Genomic DNA, 17,167 nt, shown 5'->3' with positions numbered 1-17,167 from the left:
AGAAAGGAAAAACTCCCTGCTAAAAAATCCACTTAACCTAGATGGTTTTCAGTTAAAGCATTATAAACAGGGAGGAACGATTCCATACACTCAAAATGTTTTTCAACACCCAACTGCTAATTAGGATCCCAGATGACTGTGAAATTATACTAGAGAGTCAGACTAATGCCCCTGAAAATCCCGGCTTGAGTGGCAGTGAAGTCACACCTCCCATCCTCGCCTCAGACACCAGGCGTGAGTCACCTCTGCGACGCCAGCTCTTCCAATTAATGGTACAGATTCTTCTCAGATGCTCGCCCCCAGGTGGCTGACGGGCTGGGGGTGTTATCTGGCTACATGTAATTTAGTGAGCCTGTCAGGATGATGAAGAGACACGGCCTGTCTTCTCCCCCTCCTCCGATCTGTCAATCCAGTGTCTTCTTCATAAAAGCGAGAGACTCCCAGCCAGTTGCCCATGGCCTTGATGTTAAGTCAGGATACCCAGAGGATCTGTTGGGAAACTCAACCCCACTGCTGGTGACTGGCCCACCCTCTGCTGATGCCACACTACCAGGGCCTTCTCACACGAAACGGTTTCTGCAAAGCTCCGTGCCTTCCACACGGAGAATAAACATCTGGAGTGTCCAAGGCTTGAATCTTTTGGACACGGACACTGATGTGGACGCACATGAATCACGTTCACTCCGCAGCTTTTGAACAGGAGGCTCTGGCAGAGTCCTTAATGGAATCAAACAAAAATATTACACTTGCTGGGAAATTCTTTCCTGTTGCTGACGGCAAGCTGTTTCTTTCAACTGCATTCAGCTTCGCCTCTTTGATCAAGAATGGAAACACAAACCAGTCGGAGTTTGGCCAGAGGATTTCAGCAGCCTCTTGGAATCTCTAGATAAGTTCTCATTTGAAACAAGGGCTTTGGTTTGTGTAAGAAGCCTCCGCAGAGCCTTGTAAATATGTCTTTCTAACTTAGGGCACCGAGTTCCACTTGAAACTAAGTGCTGCTTTGTTAGAATTCAAAGATACCTTCTATGTATTTACTGTCAGTCAGTGACACAGAACGAAGCCACGGTTTCAGAGGAAAGTCTGGGTCGAAATCCATTTTGTGGTGTAGAGATTTTTTTTGGCGGGGGAGTGGTTTCAGTACCTAAACCAGTGCTTTCCAACCCTGGTTTGACATGTCCCCTCTATGTCCTCACTTATCTCAGGAAGGTTCAGCAAAATTCTCAATAAACATAACTTCACTGAACAACGTTTGTTATAGCTTAATATTTTTATAGGAACTGTATGTTCCACAGAACAGGCCTGTCCAGCTACTTATAGGCATAGCTGCCTCCTGATTGGCCGTGAAGGACCATGGGGCTGCTGGTTGGATGCTTCTGCCTCTCATCAGAAATGACCTTGGACCAGCCACGTAATTTCTAAGCCTCAGTTTTCTCAACTATCAAGTACGAAGAATAATCCCTATCTGTCTACAGCAGTTTTATTAAAATTAAATGACTTTTCATATAAGTCACTGTGTAGCTACCAATCAATTCTTTCAAGAATTTATTACAAAATGATTGAATCAACCTACCTTGAAATCTCATCTACAAACGGGATGTTTGAGCTTGTGACAGACACTGAGAATGGTTTTCTACCTAAAACCAAGCACTTTGCCATGTATAAGAACTATATTAAACATATTTTCTGCATATAACCTCATTTAGCCCACATGAAAACCTTAGAGGTACACGTTATTATCTGACTTTACAGATGCTTCAAGAGGCTTTATCCACTCCCTGTGATTCCCACCGCTCCTGAATCTGGCTTGGATTGGCTGTGGGAAAACTAAAAGCATCTTTTTTTTTTTTTTAACATCTTTATTGGAGTATAATTGCTTTACAATGGTGTGTTAGTTTCTGCTTTATAACAAAGTGAATCCATTATACATACACATATGTCCCCATAGCTCTTCCCTCTTGCGTCTCCCTCCCTCCCACCCTCCCTATCCCACCCCTTAGGTGGTCACAAAGCACCGAGCTGATCTCCCTGAGCTAAAAGCATCTTATTTATACACAGCTCTGTCTCTTCTCAGCCTCTTCCCTACCACCCAACCCTGTTCAGGAGAAAACCCCATTCCCTAGAATCAAAGTAACCTTCTGGAAAATTTCTAAACAAGAGACTAACACAGACCCTGACTGCAGCTCTCAGAACTGCTACCTGAGCCCACCACAAGCTGGAGGGATTTCCCACTGAGGAACAAGCCCACCTGCTGGACTGCAGCCAGGAATCCCTCTGTATGCACTGACCCTCTGCAGGGTTCTGCTCCCAGGTACTCACAGCCGGTGACTTGCCCATCTGCTGGAGGCCGTGCCACCTTACAGCTGCTCAATTCTGCGTGATCCATGAACGTGGAATAAACAAAAGTGCAGAACAAAAATGCTTCTACTGTTTCTTTGGCCAACTTTTTAATAAGAGCTTAAACACCAGTTTGTAAGGGGCAGGGAGTTACGCAAAACAGAATGTCTGCTTTTAAAAATCCACCTTGAGCCATGTGAGAATAATCACTGATTAAGTTGAAAAAATCTCCTGCTAAGTTTAACAAGCAAGGCAAAAGATTTAAGTTTGTAAGGAGGAAGGAAACGCAACATTGAATCTGTCATTAAACTGTGGATCTGAATACTTGTGATTAAGATTAATCCTTGACCATTCAAAGCTCCTTAAACATACGCATACATTCACACACACACACAGACTCCCGATAAAGCATGGCAAGAACTAGAATTCTGAAAAGTAAGACAGCAATGAGAAGCAAAGTCCAAAATAGCTACATTTCTCACAAATACATCTAATAAAAGTCACACTACTGAACAGAAAGGATGAATGACGTACTTTCATCTAGAGAAGTGTCAGCTTATGATTAAGTAACCAAAAAATACAGAATGGGGCTATATATGCCTTCATCCGTCTTGCACCCACCCATCTGCCCTCGAAGGAACCAACCAGGGACAAACTGAACGCAGCACATATCTACATGTGATTCCGTGCTTCACCGGGATGCACACCTAAGCCAGTAGATTCTTGTGCCATCTTGCTCACTGGTAACTGGTTTTGATAAAGGTTATTTGAAGATGTGACAGGAAATGTACTGAATCTTGTACAAAGGAGTGATCCAAAGTCCTGTTAGTTCTGACACTCTCCTGCCCATTATATGGCAGAATTGTATGGCAAAGAAAACCAAAGATGGATTTGGGTTTCTCAATATTCAGAACGCCCCTGGAAAACTGAGACAGTCAGACCCACAACCATCTGAGCCCCACAAACCCAGCTTCACAACCCCTGAAACTACATTTTTCTTTGGCCTCATTGTGTGCATGTCTGAACTTCACTGCTAATTTTTAGCACTCAGGTTTAATCATCAAAAATGCTGACTTACCAAAAACTAGAGAGAAACATCGCACACTGAATAATCTCAGGGATCTGAGGTGTGTTGAACTCTAAATACCAGGAGTATCTATTTGTTTGCATCTGCTGAGGCATGGGGAAACAGTATAATTTTTTAAGACTTTCTTTTACAAAATAACCTAACAGGTGCTTAGTCTGCAGGGAAAAAAGGATATGAATGAGATCTTCATCGTGACTATGGATCGCAGTGTGAAGTTGATCTTCTAAGTATAATAATTTCTTGCCAATGGCTTCACATTTTTCTCCAAGTTCTGCCGAAAGGACGTAAGATTCCTGGCCAGAGAAAAAGAAAAAAGATCACTCATAAACTATTGATTTTTTCAGGGCTGTGAACACATCTGTGATTTATCCAATGGTCCACAAAGGGAAGACTCCCCTACAGAGCTGCACCAGCTCCTGCAAACCCCATTAGAATCATGCCAGAACCTTTGTCTTCCCTGGAGGTCATTCTTGAGAATGACAATTTCAGGTTATTACGGAATGATAAGCTGTGTCTACATAGCTCCACAGTTGACCTCCCTCATCCGGTCATTTCAAAGACCTATTTCCAGTACATCAACCCCTAAAGTGGATTTATCAAAGGGGAAGCCTGGGTCTTCAAGCTGCATCCATGGGCAAACTCACACTACAATAGGAATCCTAACCAAAGAGGGACTGGGCAAGTCACAAGAGCAACTGAGCTGACCTGTGAGAACAAAGAGATGTTCCTCTAGGGGTACAGGAATCTAATAGGGCACTGGACGTTGTTCGCATGTTGGTCACAGTCCCTGAAAGCTAGAATATTGAGGAGACTTTAAATGCCACGAGGTGTGTATTTTATGTACAGCTGCTGCCACTGCCAGCATAGGTATTGATTTTCCCTCTCCCTCACCAGAGCGTAAGCCCCATCAAAGCAGGGACAATGAATGTCAAGCCCCGTAAGAGCCCAGACAATGATGTCTTGCTTGCTGCTGGGTCCAGAGCTCCTGGCACAGTGTCAGACACATGGTAGGCACATGGCATTCATTTGTTCCATGAATGAATAGCCAAGTCTGGGAGTTCCCTCCTTCTCAGATGTTTCCCCTTCATACTTGTATTCTACACATGAACCAGCAGAGAGCCCTCTTTATGTCACTTTCCTGTACAAAACCACCACATGGAGAACAGTATAGAGGTTCCTTTAAAAACTAAAAATAGAGTTACTGTATGATCCAGCAATCCCATTCCTGGACATATATCCGGAGAAAACTCTAATTTGAAAAGAAACACACACCCCAATGTTCATAGCAGCACTATTCACAATAGCCAAGACATGGAAGCAACCTAAATGTCCATCCACAGAGGAATGGATAAAGAAGATGTGGTACATACATACGATGGAACCTTACTCAGCCATAAAAAAGAACGAAATAATGCTCTTTGCAGCAGCATGGATGGACCTAGAGACGATCACACGAAGTGAAGTAAGTCAGATAGAGAAAGACAAATATCATATGATATCACTTATGTGTGGAATCTAAAGAAATGACACAAATGAACTTATTTACAAAACAGAAACAGACTCACAGACATAGAAAACAGACTTCTGGTTATCAAAGGGGAAAGGGAGGGGGAGATAAATTAGGAGTGTGGGATTAACATATACACACTACTATGTATAAAATAGATACACAACAAGGACCTACTGTATAGCACAGGGAAATATATTCAATGTCTTATAATAACCTATAATGGAAAAGAATCTGAAAAAGAATACATGTATGTGTATATATTATATATATATATATATCTGAATCACTTTGCTGTACACCTGAAACTAACACAACATTGTAAATTAACTATATTTCAATTTAGAAAAGCCACTGCAGAGCAGAGTCGGAATCCTGCCCTCCCACAACCTGGCACTAGGCCCATACTTCATTCGGTGCCCTCTGCTCTCTTATGTACCACCAAACCTGTGCCACCTGGAACTCATCCCACTGCCTTCCGTCACGTGAGTCGTCCTGCCTGTGCCCCCCCTCCATCCGTGCCTGAACCCCAGTGGTTCCTTCAAGGCCCCAAACAGTGCTTCCACCAGCGCAGATTCTGACATGCGTTAGTTTCTCACAAGTGACTGTAAACTCCCCGTGGGCAGGGCCTCAGGGTAATGCCTGGCATCTAGAGGGCCATGGATTTTTAAAAGAAAAGAATAAACAATGTCAAGAAAATAAGGAAAGAAAAGAGAGAATCTTAGAATAAAGGCAAAGGCAAAAAGCAGCACTATGCTTGGTGACATAAGCCAGACAGAGAAAGACAAATATTGTATGATGTCACTTATATGTGGAATCTAAAAAAAACTGAACTTGTAGAAACAGAGAGTAGAACGGTGGTTGCCAGGGCCTGGGGGTAGGGGAGTTGGAGAAAGGATGTTAAGAGTACGAACTTGCAGTTAGAAGATGAATAAATTCTGGAGATCTAATGCACAGTACAGTGATTATAGTCAACAATACTGAATTACATACTTAAAAAATGCTAAGAGACTAGATTTTTTTTTAATTGGAGTATAATTGCTTTACAGTGTTGTTAGTTTCTGCCACACAGTGAAGTGAATCAGCCATACGCATACACATACCCCCTCCCTCTTGGACCTCCTTCCCCCTCACCATCCAACCCAACTAGGTCATCACAGAGCACCAAGCTGAGCTCCCTGTGCTATACAGCAGGTTCCTACTAGCTATCTATTTTCCACATGGTAGTGTATTTATGTCAAACCTAATGTTCTCACCACAAAAAAGAAATGATAAGTATGTGTCGTGACAGAGGTGTTAGCTAAAGCTACAGTGGTCATCAATTGCAATATATAAATGTATCAAATCCACACAATGTACACCTTAACTTACACAGTGTTATATGTCAGTTATATCTCAATAAAAATATAATAAATAAATAAGCAGCAAAAAGTGAGCTCAGAATTTAAAAGTAACCAAATGTAAAAGTAATATTTTCCCATCTAATGGTGAAAGTCTTAGAAGGCACACTAAAAAGAATTTTGCATAGGAAAAACAATTAAGATAGATATTCAGATTAAACTGCAGAGTTACTACAAAAACTACAATGAATGCCCAGCAAAAACAACAAAATCCCCAGGTGTGGTGATATTTAAAAAGTTCTTAGAGGCCATGAGTTATATAATATTGTAATTGGAGTCCAAGAATAACCATTTAACCCAGATATGTGATTTAACATTCACTATATCAACTCCAGAATGCCCTAAAGTTTATATCCCAAATGGTCAACTACATCAGAAGAAAACAGTGCTGATTGGAACTACCCATAACTACCGTAAATATTGAAGAAGTCTAATAAGCTACAAATAAATGTATGTACAAAAGAATTCTAGTGACAACAACATACAATTTTGCAGACAAATGGACACAATTACACAAGAAGGCATGTGAAGCATACATGAAGGTTTGTTCAGAACTGACCATAGCAGTGATGATGAGAAAACAGCAAATACATAAAAATCACATATACATATATATTTTACTGATCCTAAAAGTAGTAACATTATCATTCAAAGATGTAGAATTATGGAGTAGACAAATTACATGGAAGTTAAGACAATGGGCAATGAGTAACACCATAGTCACGCATGAACTAAATGAGACATGAAGAAAAAGAACATCTGGAGAAAAATGATTGACAGCAGTGAAAGCACAAGTCATACATGAAGGAAGAAAATACAGTGTTAATGGGAAAATATATATGACTGAGAATACACTTAAAAGAGACAAAAAAGCATAGAATCAGAACATGGAACCAAGGAATGTAAAACACTCTTCGATGGAATCAAATGATTCAATCCTTATCTTAAGGTTAAAACAAATAGAAATCAAAGCTGAATTAAATCCATTTAAAATATGTCTTTACATCTTCCCCCAAACACTTAATCCCTGCCTATTTTCCTTTTAAAATTATGTACAAATTGATAGTGATTGTATGAATTTGGGAAAGTAATTTAAGACCACGTAGCAAAACTTTAAACTGTTTATATTCTATGATCCAATATTCCCCTTTCTGGAATCTATCAAAAAGAAAATTTATATATTTAAATTTAAATAATTTTTATTAATCATTTTAAATAAATATAGAAAAATGTCTATCATATATGTTAAATAATAATTTATTATTATTTTAGTAACGCAAAAGTAATTGCATTGAGTACAAGGAAGAGGAAATAACATAAATGTCCAACAATAAAGGGGACAGTTAAAATAGTCCTGGTATATTCAATTTGTATTTAGCCATTAAAACCATTTTAATATAAGAATATTTAATGATGAGGAAATACTCAAACAGGCAAAGCACTAATATATTAACAATTATTTGAAGGGGCAGCATTATAGCACATTTTTCTTTTCTTTTCTATACTTTGTTGTATTTTCCACATCTCTGAAAAATAATAAAGAAAAAAGTTACTAAGAACACTAACTCAAGCCATAACGGAAAAGTATGGAAGAAATACAACTGAATATTTTTAAGAAACAATTTTAAAGATTAAAAAGCACAAGACGTAGAAAACAAACCTATGGTTACCAAAGGACGGGGGGGGGATAAATTAGGAGCATGCAATTAACAGATACAAACTACTCTACATAAAACAGATAACCAACAAGGACCTACTATATAGCACAGGGAACTATGTTCAATATCTTATAATAACCTATAATGGAAAATGTTTTATATATAAGTGAATCATTTTGCTGTATACCTGAAACTAACACAACACTGTAAATCAACTATACCTCAATAAAAAAATAAAAAAGACCAAAAAGCACAAAGAGGCATAAGGAAACAAACTCAGTGAGATCGAGATTCTCTGACAGTCACAGAAGATCTGATGGGCATTCTCTCGTAGGGCTGTTCCTCCAAGTTACAGAATCTCCAAGTTCCTGCACAAACCACTACTGACAGATCCTGATCCTGTATTGAAAGGATACTGAATGTGACCTGGGTGAGTATTATTTGAGTGGTTTATGGCTTTACCATAATGCTCTCACAGGGAATCTTGGGAATGAAATTAGTTTAAGACCTAAACTGAGAAGTGACAGCTGATGAGAGGGCAGATTTACATATTTTATCAATCTGATGAAAAATTCTGCTCCATCCAAAGAAATCCCATCTGTCCACAGAGGGCAGGACTGGACCAGAGTCACGAGCATCAGGTGGACAAAGCTGTAGAGGTCCTGCCTGTGAACCCTGCCCTGGAAGGGCTGGGCAGAACTTCCTTGTCATTTCCATGCTGTGCCCAGGCATGGCAGTGTGTGTGCAGCCACAGCAGTATGGCCTTCAGAACTTTCCTCTCTGCTGTCAAGAGACAGTTTATGATGGCCATTCTGACTGGTGTGAGATGATATCTCATTGTACTTTTGATCTGCATTTCTCTAATGATTAATGATGTTGAGAAACTAACACACCATTGTAAAGCAATTATACTCCAATAAAGATGTAAAAAAAAAAAAAAGAAAAAAAAAGAGACAGTTTATTACTTCTCCCCCTTGAACCTGGCTGGGCCTTTAAGGATCCTCCGATGAAAAGAACACGGCAGAGGTGACATGCCTGACTTCCAAAGCTAGATCATAATAGGTGATATGTCTCTCAGATCACTTGCCCTGGAAGCCAGTCTCCATGTTGTGAGGAAGCCCAAGCCACCTGGAAGCATCTGGTTGAGAGCCCCAACTAAGGACCCAGCCAACAGCCACGTACGGGAGGAACTGAGCCTTCAGACAATTCCAGGTTCCACCTTCAAGTTATCCAGCGAACACCCAGACATTATGGGGCAGACAGCCCTCCCCACGGATTCATGCCTATAATAAATGTTTTTTTTAAGTCACTAAGTTGGGGGTGATTTGTTATGCAGCCATAGTAGCTAAGACAGCAGGATACATGGGTATACCCCACACAGGAGCCTGACTGGATAGACAGGACCTTTGCAAAACGCTAGCAGGAAGTACTCCCTCACCAGTCCCTAGACCAACCGGATCTTGAATTTCACTAAAGTGCTAATGCTCAGACTTGTCTCAGGGTGGGGAGCCGGCTGAGAACTGTGGCTCTGAGGCCGAGAAGTGCACGAAAGAGATTTCAATGAGTGGCCACCACTGTTGGTCACTGGTCCCCAGATCCCTGGCTCCTGGTCGAATGTGCAGGCACAGATTCTGAACACCATATTTGCTTACCATGTAACCAACGGGACCTTGCTTCCTTCTAGCTTTGGGGAAAATGACTCTATAGTGGACACAGCACAGCAAAATGCTTCCATTACAAGAGGCAGAAGGGTAAGACACGAGTGAATTCCTGTCTCGGGATCTCACACCCCCCTTGGGGGCACACTCACTGCCTGGGATGAAGGACAAAATTGCCACCCTATTTAAATGATGGCATCCTCCTGGGAACATGAGTGTGTGTGTGTGCGCTACAGTCACCCGGGATGGCAGGTCTCTTCAGGACTAAAGCACATTCCTCTAAAGCATAAAGCCTGTTACCACTGGTTTCTCTCTTGCTGGGAGAACACTTTTCTCAAGTGTGTCCTTTTTTTTTTTTTTTTGCGGTACGCGGGCCTCTCACTGCTGCGGCCTCTCCCGTTGCAGAGCACAGGCTCCGGACACACAGGCTCCGCGGCCATGGCTCGCGGGCCCAGCCGCTCCGCGGCATGTGGGATCTTCCGGGATCGGGGCACGAACCCGCGTCCCCTGCATCGGCAGGCGGACTCTCAACCACTGCGCCACCAGGGAGGCCCTCAAGTGTGTCCTTTTAAGCCAGTGGGTTTCTGCAGAGAACCCCCGGGCAGGAAAGCAGGGAGCTTTACTGTCAATTCTACCCCAGTCTCTAATTTTATCCATATTATTTGTCTAAGCCAGAGTGGAAAGTTAAATATAAAAAGGGAAATAGGAGCTATTGAAGGGCTTTTGTTTGCTTGTTTAACAGAAAGGAAACTTCTTTTCAAAAAACTTGTCCTTCAATAGATCTTCAGAAACAGCGGCATTTCTCTTTAAGCCAAAATAGTGACCTGTAAGTCAGGTGCACTGCTCTGGAGGCCCCAGCTTGGGATGTAACTGCAAGCAAGAATGTGGAGCCCCTCATTTTCGCTCCCACCTGTTTCCCAGGACATCAAATGCCAGCATTTACAAAGGGCCACCTCAGTCAGGGCTGCTAAGAATGTCACGAGCCCTCCCCTGGGCACCTTCACACCTAGAAGCAGAGAGAATTGGGGCTGGCGGGAGGCTAGGAACCTCAGCCCCATCTAGCTGAGTTCCTCTTTACACACACATTGAAGGCGTCTCCAAGAGTCCTGTGACTTGCTGAAGGTCACACAAGGAGACAGTGGTGGGTTGGGGTCCAAGATGCAGGTCTCCCCACATCTAGCCAGCTCTTTCCTCTGGATCTGACTTAGTGGGGGAAACACAGAAAGGGATCTGTGCTGGGCTGGCCCAGGGTGGGAGTGAGGGGGCTACAAAGTGATGACAGAAAGAAATCAGAGAAGCAAACGGCGCCTGAAGATGTCTCTTCTCCTCCCCCTTCCTCCCTCAGAACTCTGCAAAGTCTGCTCTGATTCCTGGAAGGCTCACCCTCACCCAGTTAGGTAGGTGGTCCCTCCACGACTTGGATACACATCACCTAGAACTGGCGATTATGGTAACCAGGACAACGTGGGATGCAGTGATGAGCGAGGGACCTTTGGTCCCCATGTCCATGAAACACAAGGATGGAAGCAGAAGACAGCAGGGGAGTCACTTGGGAAGGACCGTGAGTTTCTTCTTTCTGAATAAGAATATGACAGCCTGGACTGCCCATCGCTCGCACTGCCTTGCTAGATTCCCAATGAACATTCTCTGAACCACATTCAGTAGCTCTTCACGCACAGAGCTCTTCTCAGCGTGAAATTGGTAACGTTTGCTTCCACTTTATTATTTAATTAAATGTGGCAAAAAAAAAAAACCCTACATCACTACATGACTGATACTCGAAAATTAAAATATCACCCACTACAAAGTCATTGGTATTCCTAGCTGAAATGGAGTTTTGTAGGATTTGCAATACTGAATGGACAAAGTACAGGTTGTTCGGCATTTCAAAGTGGCTTTGAAAACCCTCCAGTAATTTGTCGCATCAGGCAGTCTTTTCAGCCATTCAAATTATTATTTTTTCTTTCTATACATCCATTCCATCGTTTAGCCCTAGGAGTAACTATTTTCCCCATGGGCCAGAATGAAAGAAGCAGTACCAGGAAAAAGGCCTCTTAATGAGCCTTTCTTCCCTCCTCTGCCTGGCTAATGCTCCCTCTCTCTTCGAAGCCCTGCAGGCAGCGCATCCTCCAGGCAGGCTTCTGGATCCCTGAATCTCCTATGACCTCAACTCTGGGCTAGGAGTGTTTCTCCAGCACCACGGAACAGAACTTCTTCCACACGCATATACCTGCCTGTCTCCCCAGCTACATGGTAGCAGAATGGGGTCCTGCCATCCCTGGAGCTCCAGTGCCACCTGCCTAGTTCTCAAAAGATGCTCAGGACACATCTGTCAAAGCAAGGAATGGAGACTTCTTTTTCGCCAGGTCTCGAGGAAGCGATGCTGTTTCTCAGCCTGCCTTAGCCAAAGTCGTCTCTCACCAAGTGTGAAGAGCCAGGCAGAGATACTAAGACCTCTCTGAAAGAACCTCTCTTCCTTTCTCTGGATGCAGCCAAGAGCAGTCTTGCCTGGGATAATTCCTTGCCTCTAGGGCAGCTGGCAGGTCCCGTGGGCCTGCCCCAGCCCTTCCACACAAACATGCCTTTTATCGGCCTCAGGAAGAGCCCTAAACCTTCCATACTGTCCCTCCACACATGTCTGATTTGGTAGCCCTAACTCGATCAGGCAATATTTCAAAGAGAATTTGCTTAACTCACCTCATGATCAAAACCCATAGACTTTTGAGTGTTTGGGCAGAAATTTTCAGCTGTGTTGAATTAGACTTGATGTCAAATTTCTGTCCTGCTCACCAAACTCGGGAAGCGTGATTTAAAAGAGAAAATAGGATTTCCTTTGTTGGGCAGGATTTTCTCATTAAAATGACTTTCTCAAAACATTTATCTAGAAAAGTCTATACTCAGATCCAAAAATGCATTCAGTTGCTACCCTGAGCAGACGCCTGCACACACTGGTGAAAACCACAGTCACAGACCCTGGGGCCGGGCTCAGCAAGGAGTTTTTTACTTAGTGATTTTCCCATAAACAAGACTATGCCCTTGCCTATGAAATTTGCAAAATATCAACATTGAAAGTTTTAAAACTGGAGAACATATTGAAACTCCCTACCAAGGGTAGGGAATATATTATATTATAATAATATTTGTTTTGATAAGAATGAGTATCTGATGAAAACATCTCACCTAGCTACATCCAGAGTGATAAGGAAATTAGATATATATAATTTTTTTCCCAAATAGAAAATGTATTTGGAATAGAAACTGTTTGGGTTAAATTGTTAGTTAGGCAGGTACTGCTGTAGCTGCCAACTTTACTTATGAAAGGCTACCACACCTAACAAAGCAACACCTTCAGAAATGTTATTTGTCAGCGGTGATCTGCCACACATTTGAGCAGACTGGCTTCACCTTGGGTTAAGTCACTGGATCAAGAACATTGAAATAGCTGATGTTTTAAAATGCTGTCAAAAGTAGTTCCTAAGGGTGATGTCTGGAATGACATCAAGTAGTAGAACAAGAAAAGCCTGATAACTGAAGTAAGAAGTCTTGCTATGATTTAAAAATTAATCTGAGGAGGGCTTCCCTGGTGGCACAGTGGTTGAGAGTCCGCCTGCCAATGCAGGGGACACGGGTTCGTGCCCCAGTCCGGGAAGATCCCACATGCCGTGGAGCGGCTGGGCCCGTGAGCCATGGCTGTTGAGCCTGCACGTCCGGAGCCTGTGCTCCGCAATGAGAGAGGCCACAACAGTGAGAGGTCTGTGTACCGCAAAAAAAAAAAAAAAAAAAAAAAAAATTAATCTGAGGAAATCAACAAGTACCTTTCAGGTCTATATATCATGTGGGAAATGCATTGTGCTGGGTGCTGTGCTTAAGGAAACTGTCAGTACAGACGAATGGATAAACAAGATGTGGTACATACATACAATGGAGTATTACTCAGCCATGAAAAATAATGAAATAATGCCATTTGCAGCAACATGGATGGACCTAGAGACTGTCATACTAAGTAAAGTCAGATAGAGAAAGACAAATACCATGTGCTATCACTTATATGTGGAATCTAAAAAATTGATACAAATGAACTTATTTACAAAACAGAAACAGACTCACAGACATAGAGAAAAAACTTATAGTTATCAAAGGGGAAGGAGGGGAGGACGGATAAATTAAGAGTTTGGGATTAACATATATACACTACAATATACAAAACAGATAAACAACAAGGACCTACTGTATAGCACAGGGAACTCTACTCAATATCTTATATAATAACCTGTAATGGAAAAGAATCTGAAAAAAATATATATATATAACTGAATCACTGTGCTGTATACCTGAAACATTGTAAATCACCTATTCTTCAATTTAAAAAAAAGAAAAAAAGAACTTGTCAATAGTCCCCATTCTTGCCAGGACCTGTGGTGTAAGGGAAGGTCCCTGCCTTGGACATCCCACTCTGCGTCCAACTACCCTACTCAGATCCCTATTTTCCTTGGTCATGTAGTAAGGAATCAGCAACAGTTGCCTATCCATAAAAATGTCTCATTCCTGCAATGAAATTCACAGGCTACATCATCAAGACAGGACAGGTGACAGAGCAGTCTGCATTTACAGATTGCTGAGCCACAGAAATACTTAAGTTTAAAAATCAATTAAAATCCCTGCACGCGCACATACATCCTTACACACCAAAGATGCGACTTGAGCCTCATGATGTTTGTTCTGTTGTTAAGGTTCATTCCCTCTCCTATAGCTTGAGGTAAACCAGATGTGATTACCACCATCCGTGAGCTTAGCTGATGCATTAAAGCATTTCCTTAGTTCGGTATTAAAATCACAGCCTTAAATATGTTTCTCTGGGCTGTTTTCCAAAATATTTGCTTGGCAAATACATTCCAGAAATGTTATATGGTTTTCCCTTTTTTTAATTGCCCACATAAAGAATATTTACCTCAAACTCCTGTCCAATACCACAAAGAATATCTTTCACATCTATTTGAAATAGCTTTTGTAAGTATGCGTGTTTTCACATAAATGATGAGTTCTGCAGCCATTATGTAATGCCAATAAGTGAGAGGCACACATTAAGACAGTAACGGTACATCATTACTACTCTATATAATACAAGTATTCATCCAACTATTCAAATTATATGGTTACACCCTCAGTAAGTGGGTTTTTTTTTTTAAGGCATCCAGATGTCGTCAGTGGTAAGGAAAGCATCTGAAATATTTAGATGTCTTTAGATCAGAACGAGCAATGAATTGTCTTCAAGTATCTGCACGCTTATTACAAAGAAAAGTTCTAAATAGAAGCATTAACAGAACCAAGGATATGGATGAAAGAAGAAATGGCCTGATAATTCATGTCTGCTCATTGGCCTGTGGTTTCTAGTTCACATGAAGGGCAAGCTTCAGAAAGCTGTATTTCCTATTCCATGATCATGTGAGAGAATTTGGTCTGCTTCCGTTTTACACCAATGTTGTGTAAGGCCAAACTCTATTAGAATCTTCGGAGGAAAAGATCTATTTGTAAATGAGATTCATAGCATCAGCAAATACCTAAATAGTCTCTATTTAACACAAGGGTTCAGATTCTGGGGATAGTGACATCAAACACTAAGACCTTTTTGTATGAGAAAATGAAGACAGAACACCTTTGGGGGCATTGCATTTCAGGGGATGTGCCCTGCCAACTGCCTGTTGCTCAGAAATACTGAACTACAAGAAGGACAGAATCAAATACCAACTTTCATCTGTGTTCATCTTAAGTTTTTTTTGAATTTCTAAATGTTTTTTGTGACCTATACAACTATGAGATGACTAGAATTACTGCTTTTAACAGAGTGTTAGTTCACTTTCCAGAAATGTGAAAGCCTGGATTAAAAATCTTTCAGCTACTCAAAGGAAAATACTGCATATTTGTTAGACCAGCCGCCTGTGCTATAAGTGCCATAACTCAATCCTCACCAGCCAGCCAGTGACCAGCCTCTATCCACCCCTCAGTGTTCATCAATGAGTGACAAGGAATTTCCAAGGTGAAGGAGGCTCCGAGGGCCCCGAGGCTGTTTTCCTCAGAAGCACAGAACTATTTTTAATTAGTGGAAGAATTGCCACAGTTAGGCCCTGGAGCAAAGAAAGTGGTTTTGTAATTTTCCAAAAGCAGGGAAAGCAGCAGATCCAAGGCGTCCATTTAGTCTCCTTGGGCAGGAGGCTGGAAGCTAACGTTAATTAACTGAGAGAACCGGCACGAACCAGTTAACTGAAGGCCCAGAAGCCTCTTCTTCCCACCTGCCAGGTGTCCTGGGCTCTGCTCCCCACCCCTCAAAGGCAGGGGCCAAGGCCAGGGCCAGGGCCAGGACGTAGCCTGTGAGCCTGCCAACTTCTGATCCTATTGGTGGAGCTGTTTCTAAACCTACTGATGCCAGCTGCACTTAAATTAATTACATAATTAAAATAAATACTATGTAAAGCAATGAAATGTTAGTGGGAAAAGAAGGGGAGTTCTTGTCTCTATAAACCAAGTTGAAAACCTTGGGAAAACTCAACAATATTTAAGAGAGGGAGAGAGAGGGGGAAACTGAGGACTGTTTTGCAAGTGCTCTTGAAATTTCCAGTCCTCTTTAAAGAAATGCAAACTGGTAGTTGTAGATGATGCATTATTGGTGAGGGTTCTGCAAGAATGGCCATGGGAAAAGCCAGTCAGGAAGACCTATACAAACAAAAAGCCTTGGTCTTATAGCAAACTTAAAAAAAAAAAAGTTTAAAATGCACATCATTTTTTATGATTCTCTGGCTTTTTAATTAATCAACCAATTACCAATCCTGATGGCAGCCTGATTGCTTCTACTTCTCTACTCTTGGGCTAAGGAGGATGGGTTTGCAACACGAAATACTAAATTGTAGAGAAGGTGGAATTTCTCTTCACACCCAAGCTTTTTGCTTTCTCCCCAAAGGTCTTAGACAAAAAGAGTAAAAGCAGCTGATGAGCGAGTGAGCAGTCCTACCCACCCCCGGGGGTTGTCTCATAAGTTCCAAGGTGTAAGAACTATTGAGACGTGTAGTTCAGGACCTGCTCTTTCAACCCTGCTTCGCTGGTGAGGCTGCTGCTCCTCTGAGAGCTCAAGGGAGCCGGGAAGTGATAGGGAAGAGAGAGAATCAGGTCTGCATCTGTCAGGACCAAAGAAGAAGCCCTTTGACCACTTCAGATGTTTCTAGAATTAGAAACCAGTTTCAGATGGTGAGGACACACGTCTTCACCACAGATCCATTTTTCCAGCTTTCTTTTCTTGTGAAATGGAGTAAAAAGGAAAAAGGAATCGGGAGACATCAACAATCATTTCTGGAGACCCATATAATAAATAAAACTGGAAATCAACTAGACTTCCATAAAAAAATAAAAATTAAAAAAATAAAGCTACCCTGTGTCTTATTGCTAATTCCTTTCACTGCAGACATCTTAACCCTGGCTACTCAAACCCTGCATGAGATGGCTCAAGGCTGCTGGACCAGTTTTTGGCCTCTTTG

At 41.9% G+C, this 17,167-nt stretch overlaps 1 protein-coding gene across 1 annotated transcript in view; it reads right to left on the bottom strand.

Annotated features, from left to right (window-relative positions):
* Positions 1 to 3,374: 3,374 nt before the first annotated feature.
* Positions 3,375 to 17,167, bottom strand: part of DISC1 (DISC1 scaffold protein) — a 295,665-nt gene continuing 281,872 nt past the window's right edge. The window contains 2 exon segments of the mRNA XM_060096696.1: positions 3,375 to 3,539; positions 3,541 to 3,714. Of these exon segments, the coding sequence (XP_059952679.1) occupies positions 3,375 to 3,539; positions 3,541 to 3,714 (339 nt within the window).

This window comes from Mesoplodon densirostris, chromosome 1 (genome assembly GCF_025265405.1).
Source record: "Mesoplodon densirostris isolate mMesDen1 chromosome 1, mMesDen1 primary haplotype, whole genome shotgun sequence".
Taxonomy (NCBI): Eukaryota; Metazoa; Chordata; class Mammalia; order Artiodactyla; family Ziphiidae; genus Mesoplodon; species Mesoplodon densirostris.
The sequence above is the reverse complement of the archived record's forward strand: the minus strand, read 5'-3'. Positions and strand labels throughout refer to the sequence as shown.